The sequence below is a fragment of the Pantherophis guttatus genome, chromosome 4 (assembly GCF_059756535.1).
Source record: "Pantherophis guttatus breed Tessera chromosome 4, ASM5975653v1, whole genome shotgun sequence".
Lineage (NCBI taxonomy): Eukaryota > Metazoa > Chordata > Lepidosauria > Squamata > Colubridae > Pantherophis > Pantherophis guttatus.
Window position 1 is genome coordinate 57,246,600 of NC_142066.1, and position 8,735 is coordinate 57,255,334.

The 8,735-nt window shown below is 35.5% G+C and overlaps 1 protein-coding gene across 1 annotated transcript; it reads right to left on the reverse strand.

Annotated features, from left to right (window-relative positions):
- Window positions 1–146: 146 nt before the first annotated feature.
- Window positions 147–5,849, reverse strand: CCDC43 (coiled-coil domain containing 43). The gene is made up of 5 exons (XM_034416062.3): window positions 5,639–5,849; window positions 2,734–2,821; window positions 2,188–2,323; window positions 1,447–1,505; window positions 147–892 (listed from the first exon to the last, which is right to left on the reverse strand). The coding sequence occupies exons 1-5, from the start codon at window positions 5,801–5,803 to the stop codon at window positions 705–707; spliced, it is 636 nt and encodes a 211-aa protein (XP_034271953.1). The 5' UTR covers window positions 5,804–5,849; the 3' UTR covers window positions 147–704.
- Between the last annotated feature and the right edge of the window lie 2,886 nt (window positions 5,850–8,735).

The window sequence follows — 8,735 nt, forward strand, 5'->3', positions numbered from 1 at the left end:
TAAACATTAAAGATCAGAGAGCGATAGAAATCATCTTGAATTTAGTAGTCTGCGATAAGTATGATAGATTATAATGAATGTATGGAGCAAGATGTAACATACTAATTAAATTCAGAGAGCTTTACCTAAGGTAGCAACAGTACAGCTTTGTTGAAGTCACATATGCATTTATTAGGACAATCCTGAACAAATGAAATACGTTGTCTCACATTTGATGTCAGATGTTTACAGCATCGCGCAAAATCCAACCTTATACACTCATCATGGCATGTTATCTCTTCTTGACAAATACACGTAGCAAACTTTTTCCTCAACAATTCTACCACCTATAAGTAACCTTTGGGTAGACTGAATATTATACAAGTTCCTTAACTTTACAGTTTTCAAGAAAATACTAAATAAGAGCAGAAAATGACAAGAAAAAACAAAAAGTCACCAGTTCTTTGGTTATAGATTTTGGCTATGACAATTCAGCCAAATTCTTGGACAGCAAAATTGTATACTCAAAATTTTAAATCAAAGTTTTTATCATGAGAGAGAAAACATTCCCTCTTCCTGCAAATCTTGCCAAGAACATGCTTCTGCTTTGGAAAAACAAAGAAAAATGTTCAAAAAACTTGTCTGCTTGATCATTCTGGCTGAACATGCATGCTGTGCCATCTTTTAGATAATGGAGGGGAAGAAAGTCCAGCAGCTGTTCTTAGCTACCGCTTCCTCTCGCCTTTTTGTGTCCTCTTCTTCTCTTTCTCCTTACGTTCTTGCTTAGTCAGCTTGTCTTTCTCTCGCTGGAGTTTGTCCCGCTCTTTCTTTCGCTGGGATTCATCACGTAAATGTTCTCTCTCCAGCTTACGAGCATTCATAACATCTTCCAGGTTTGTATTTTTGAATAAAGCTAACAAGCACAGAGTTGAGGAGAACAAACCTTTTGAGCACATAAAGTTCTGACTTTGTCTAAACATACTTGCAACAGAGCCTTAAGCCATAGAAACAGAGTACAGAAGAAAAACCAATTCCACATGGTTCTGTGGAAAATGAGATTTAGCATTCAAATCTCAATTCAGATTTGCATTTCTCAGGAAGGAAAATGTAACTATTCCTCAATTTACTAAGTTTATTCTGAAGAGAAATAAAAAAATAAATAAAAACATTTAACAAAGTAGAAGATGCAACAAATTTTTAAGAAAATAGCTGTTGCAGCTGCTGCATGATCTGTACCTAATCAATTAACTCACCAGGAAGACATTGAAGAAAGTTTGAATATCTTACTTACAAGAAAATCTTTCCTATAATAACTGAAATAAAAGGAAATTCCATTCTTCTTTACCCAAGATTCTCCTCTAGAGACTCAACACTCTTTAAAATTTTATACCATTGACACAATATGCTATCTATTATTATTCCAAGAATGTCCACATTTACCTTCAAGGGCCATCCTACAAAGGATACATTTATTAGAAGCAATAGGCATTGCTGCTGCTCCCAAATCTTCATGTACATTTACTTCAGTGTACTGAGTTAAGGATAATAAAATTTTGGGAAAATGGACAAATGTACTAAATGCCTATGTAAGATACTTCATGACCGTGAAAAAATAATTAAGAGACCAGAAATAATCTTCCATTCCCCTAATGAAATAATCAGAAATATTTGCCTGTAGTTTTTCTTCTATCAAGGATGGCAATATAGGTATCTTCAACCTCCACTTGTTCTTGATATCTATTAACCAGAGATTTCTTATGAGAACAGAAAATTATACCCCAAACTACCATGGCTAAAATAAAGAACTTATCAACGTGAGTGTGTTTAGTCTACGCTAAAGCCATTTAAATTATTTTGAAGTAGCTTCCTACTTACTTCAATAATATGATGGGTAATGATTATACAAACATTATTTCTGACATAATCATAAAGATAACATCTGTTAAATAGATGGTAGAATAATGAGACTCTTTTTTTCTGGTTAAACCACAGGTGGTTATTAATTATCTCTGTCCAATCATTATGGAGTATCTTTGCTCTGACCTACATTTAAAGTTCTTGCATACATTCTACTCCAAATTTATAACACAGAGCAGGTTATAACAAAAAACTAGCTAACCAAACAATACAATTCACCCCAGCCCCAAGTGACTCAATCAGCCAGCTAAAGAATAGACACTATCAGAACTTGCAGCAGAGAAAGGATATTCCTCATCATCTGTCACTTCAGCATATTGTGCCAGGAGAGCAGCTTTCTGAAGTGTATCCTCCTTCAAGACTTCTTTAGCTTTCACAACAATTTGTGCCTGCTTTTCAATTATGTTTGTGATGGCTTGAATCTCATCTGGGAAGGAAAGCAAGAATAAGTAATTATCAAGTCCACCAAGAAGTCTTTGTTTTTCTTGCATATGAACATTATGCTCTCCAGAAGTCAGTATTTTCTCCAATTTGAATTCAATGTTTAAAAAGTCAAAATTATAACAATAACTTTATTTACAGCCTCAGATGAAATAAATTTAAAAAGTCCAGCAAAATAAAACTATTCATAAAAATAAAAACAATGTAAAAAAAAATTGAAATCAAGTAAATGTAAAATAAGAGACTGCACAGTTGAGTACAGAAGCCTATGTCATGAAATCAGAACTGGAAAAAACAATACAAAGGAGATAACAAGTAATTTTTGCAGTAAAAATCATGCAAAAGTATCCAAATCCATGTAACTCCTTGAATACCACAAAGAATGCCATTTAATACCTTCTTTCTTCTCACTGATTTCAACATCTTGGGTCTCTGACCATTTTTTAATTATTTCTTTACAAACTTCTTGTAAAACATTTTCATCCTGATAAAGAACAGAGAAATTACTCAGCTGAATTAAGAAAATCTTATCTAAAACAAAAATATAATTCTATATGTTCTGAAATCCACTAAAGATGCAAATTTATGCAGGTTTTTTTTATAATTATGTGTGTAATTATTACACTACCAATGGCTGAAAGTGTGTCTTAATTGGGAAGCTCTTAATGATAGTTGATGCAACTTTATCACAGAGGCTGATCATTTAGTGAAGGAATCAGTTCATAAACAGAATTATAAAGAATTCTATATTTTAGACTATGGATAGATTTAAACCGTTTCCTAATAAAAACTGAATCATTTGAATTATAGCAGGAGAACAATAGAACAAATAAATATATGACTACCAGAACAAGAGAGTTACTTAGAATTTTGTGAGTCACAAGAAAGTATTTTTAAACAGTTACATAAAAATAGATGGTAAGCTATGAATGCAACTTCCACTTATTAAATGGAAATACATTGATACATTTATATAAAGAAGTTCTTTTTACAGATGCGGGCAGATGGCAACTGAAGACACTAGAAACACTGTTGGATGAAGGGATTAATCTAACTTGGTTACAGTATAATCAACTTCAACTGAGATGGAAAGAGGACCAAAAAATTGGTATAATGTTGCACGAGGAAGAATTGGTTAGACATATAAAAGAGAAAGGTCCAATGCATATATATATATATTTTTTAATTTGATTTATATGCCGCCCTTCTCCGGAGACTCAGGGTGGCTTACAATGCGTTAAGCAATAGCCTTCATCCTTTTGTATATTTTATACAAAGTCAGCTTATTGCCCCCACAAACTGGGTCCTCAATTTACCTACCTTAGAAAGGATGGAAGGCTGAGTCAACCTTGAGCCTGGTGAGATTCGAACCTGCAGTAATTGCAGGCAGCTGGTCTTAATAACAGGGTGCTTTAGACCACTGTACTACCAAGGCTCTGTCTTGGTATTAAAAGGCTTTATAATGTTTTGTTGGAAAGGGATTCAGAAACTGAATTGGTTAAAGATTGCATGATTAAGTGGGCACAAAATTTTGCAGAACCAGTGATGTTGGAGACATGGGAAAAAATTTGGGTTCAGAATGTTAAATTCACACAGTCGCAGAATTTGAGGGAAAATTTTTACAAAATGTTTTATAGATGGCATCTAGATCCTAAGAAATTGTCGTGTATATACCCTAATGTTCAACCGAAATGTTGAGATGTGACTGCTTAGATGCCACATATTATCATGTGTGGTGGACTTGTAAGAAAGTGAAGGCTTTTTGGATAAAAATTTGGTGGGTTATGCAGAATGTTTTGAAGAAAAAAATTCAATTTTCTCCACAATTATTTTTATTGGGTATAGTTAAGGGTTTTACATTGGGTGAAATAAAGTTGATATTGTATATGATAACAGCAGCGCGATTACTGATAGGTCAATACTGGAAACATGAAGCTATGCCCACTATTGAGGAATGGACTTTGAAGATGGCCAGTTTTGCAGAGATGGCGAAGATTTCAGCATACTTAAAAGATCATTCACAAGAGACTTATGAATGGGAGTGGAAAAAGTGGATAGACTATGTGCAGAACAAATATCAAACTAGGAAGTATCAGATAGCTTTCAACTGAAAGTACTATACAAAGATAGAAATATTTGAATTTTGTGAAGATGAAAAATATATAGGGGGTGGAGGGGTTCAAGTTCTATAAAAAGGGGATTTTGATTTGGATTATATTCTGTGGAAGTCCGGGGTGGAGGGGTGGGTTAGGGAGGGTTAGGGAGGGTTGGGGGGGGGGAAATGGGGAGAAAATGTAATTGTAAAACTTTTTCAATTAAAAAAAAAAAGGAAATACATTGATACAGGATTGCAGCATTGCCACAAAACAAGCTGGTGTGTTACTGCCTTTTTTTTTTTGTGGAAAGCAAAAGAAAACATTCTTGAATTGTAGTCCTGAGACATGAGAGACTCAAAACGTTTGGGACAACCAAAAAGACTAACAGATTCTTAAAGTGAAATGGTTGGTTTCTAAATTTGATTGATAAATAAATAACTTTCACACAGTTCCAATCCCAAAAAATTGAACTATTTTCTTGCAGATATGTTTCCAATTGTAAGCAACCAAGTTGCTATTTTTGTTCTCTTATCCCTTAAACATAAAAAGAAATGCATAAATTCTTAGCTGTAGTCTTGGTTTTATTTTCTCTACCCTTTTTAAATCTAATACTTTTTATTACTGTTACAATCTTACTATTTTACTGCTACTGTAGTTTATGGCACATTATAAGGTATGACCTGTGGTTGCAACAATAAACTTAGTTACATTAAGACTTTTCAAAACACTTAATACAATCTTGACAATCTTGATGCCAACTTTATCACAGAGCCTGATCATTTAGTGATCAGAAGAGTAGAACCTCCTATTTGTAATGTTAGGAATGAAGATGTTTGATAAGAAACAGACTGTTAATTAAACCTATTCAGTAAACACTAGGAATAAATAAAATTTGAACCCAGATTTGAAAACATAACTTGTCACCTCGAGATACTTTACGTGAATAATGAAGAGATAAAAATTAAAACTAAACTCGGTGCAATACACCTAAATATCTAGCTGTTCCTGGAATTCTTCATGCACACTTTGGATATATTTTAGACATACGAATAAAATATATCCCAAAAGCCAGCAAAGATACGAAATCCATTTTGATAGTGTCATACGAGGGGAAGGAAGAGAGGGAGGGAGGGGGGGAGAGGGAGGAAGGAACGGGAAAAAATATCTACGGAAGCCGGTTAGGACCAATTGGCCATCATTCTCACCGGCTCCCCCGCAGCCAAGGCCCCTGCTAGCCCTTCCAGCCGCTCTGCATCGCACTCCGCTTCCCTCAATACTCCTCGTATATATCCACCGTACACGTCTCCATCTAATCCAAGGGCCTCGAGACGACTCTCAAGCCAAGGCTCAAAAGCGCAGGGCGCCGCCATCTTGGGTCATAACCCATCCGAAGTAGCAGCCGCGAATTAATATACATGCGCAGTGCTCCGGTGGCGGAAGTTCGAACGAAGCGTACGGATTGGAGATGTACGCTTCGAAAAAAAAAATAGCCTTGTGAGCTGAGATAACTCTCAACACAAAATAGTATGAGTGCAACCGTTTAATTTAGTGGTAATTTGGTCTCAAAAAGTCTTGTCTCCAAAGGAAGTAGCGGCAAGTGGTACAATTAACAGAGTTGGAAGGGATCTTGTAGGTCATCTAGTCCACCCACCCACCTCCGCCCAAGCAGGAGACCCTACCTACACGACCGATTCGAACCACCGAACTGCCGACCTTTCTGATTGACAAGCTCAGTGTCTTAGCCACCTAGTCAGGCGAATATTGAATCATCTAAGGCTGAATAGGATTTACCATCTAATGGGAATCTAGAGTATGTAGATATTGAAAAGCATAATAGAATTACAGGCTCATTCAAGTCAAAGGATATAAGGATATAAGGCATATACTGCTTGTTCACTTCAGAATTTAAACTAGAAAGAGATCTGGGATGCAATTATTAAAGGTCTTTTCCCAAATGTGAATATAATGTGAAAGCTAAATCTAGTCCATCTAGAAGTGCTTAAGTACTGCACTATCAGATCTGAACTGCAAAAGTCTGGATCATTAGATAGCAAAACATATTATATCTCTTCGTTGCCATTTAGTGTTCATCTGGATTTTTGCAACCCAGAATAAACTATATTATAAGCTCCATGGGAAGCAGAACCACAAAATACCCAACACATTTAGCCTACCATATTGTATAAATTTAGTTCATCTTGTGGTTCAGTGTATTTTGTGAACTCATTAAACTGGATTCTTTCGTGAAACAATGATTAATCATTTTTCCTAGATGCAGTATTTCATAAATAATGCTATCTTTAGATGTTTAGAAATTTTTTTATAGCATTTCAAATACTGTAGTTTAGGACTTTAATTCCCAGAATTCATCACCAATCGTTTGGCTAAAAATTTTGATTCTTGCAATCCAACTCAACTGGAATGCATCAGACTAGAGAAGGCTGTTCTGGGCACAAGTGTTTTGCTTTACAGCATGCTAGCTTCCAATTTAACTTTTTAAGGCAAGGCAAAGCAAGGCAAGCCAAGGAGAAAGATGTCTGGAGAAACAATAGGACTTGAATTCTGTATTATTAATTCCTAATATAGACCAATCAGTCTAACATCAATACATGGGAAGATACCAAAAAAAATAATAAAAAAACAGATATGTGAATATCTAGAAACAAAGTTATAACTAGTAGTTGTTTTTTTTTGTTTTGTTTTGTTAAAAACAAATAATGGGAAACCAATCTTACTTCATTCTTTGACAAAATGACTAAATTAGTAGACCAGCAAAATGCTGTGGACATAGTATGTTTAGACTTCAGCAAGGCATTTGACAAAGTAGACCACCATCTACTTCTTGGTAAACTAGAAAAATGTGGGATAGACAGCATCATGACCAGATGGATTTGTAACTGGCTGACAAACTGTAATCAAAGAATAGTCCTTAATGGTGCTACACATACATGGAAGGAAATAAGCAGTGGGGTACCACAAGGTTCCATTTTAGGCCCAGTACTCTTCAGTATCTTAGATGAGGAAATAGAAGGGAAACTCATCACATCTGCAGATGACACTAAGCTGGCAGGAATAGCCAATGGAAGCTCAGAATTCAAAAATATCTTGACCAATTTCAACAATACACCCTACCCAACAAATGTAGAGAAAAGCAAGGTTTTACACCTGGGCAGGAAAAACTAAAGATATAAGTACAATTAGGTGAAACTGGCTCAAAAACAGTAACTGTGAAAGGTGCCTTGGAGTCCTAGTAGATGATTACTTAAACATCAGTCAGCAGTGTGTGGTAACATTAGAAAAAGCTAATAGAATCCTTGGTTGTATAAACAGAAGCATAGAATCGAAACCATGTGAAGTATTAGTACCCTTTATAAAGCCTTATTAAGACCATACCTGGAATGCTGCATCCAGTTTTGGTCACATTACAAAAAAGATGTTGAGACTTTGGAAAAAGTGCAAAGAAGAGCAACTAAGATGATTAAAGGCCTGCAGACTAAAACATATGAAGAATGGTTGCAGGATTTGGGTTTGGCTAGTCTAGAGAAAAGAAGGATTGGGGGCTGGGGAATGATAGTAGTCCAGTATTTGAGAGGCTGCCACAAAAAGGGCAGGAGGTCAACTTATTTTCCAAACCAGAGGATAGGCAAGAAACAATAGATGGAAAATAATCAAGGAGAGAAGCAGCCTGGAATTAAGGAGAAATTTCCTAACAGTGAGGGCAATTAACCAATGGAACAGCTTGCTTTCAGATGTTGTTGGTACTTCATCACTGGAGGTTTTTAAGAAGAGACAAGACAGTCACTTGTTTGAAATGGTATAGGATCTCCTGCTTGAGTAGGGGAGGCTGGAGTAGAAAACTTCCAAGGTCCTTTCCAGCTGTATTCTGATTTGAGTGTTGGGTGTTGGTTTATACCAGTGGTAGTCAAACAGTACCCCAGGATTTAATGGGAATCGTCCAGGAGTTCCATGTCAGTTTCTTTTTATATTGTAGAAAATGTATTATTACTTTGTAACAATAATTTTGTTCAAATGAAGTGCATTACATGAAATATATTTATTAAATGGATTGCAAACTGATTTTTCACAATGAGAAGGGTTCCATGGGTATGTGAAGACTGAAGACCATTGGTTCATATGAAAGAATCTGTCACAAGACTGTCACATTGGCTATCACAAATCATTATAGTTATTTTATAAATTCAGACTACAGTGGTACCTCTGTACTCATTGTTAATTGGTTCCACGAGGCGCAGTGAGTACTAAATATAAGTACCAAACAAATTTTTCTCATAAGGAATAATG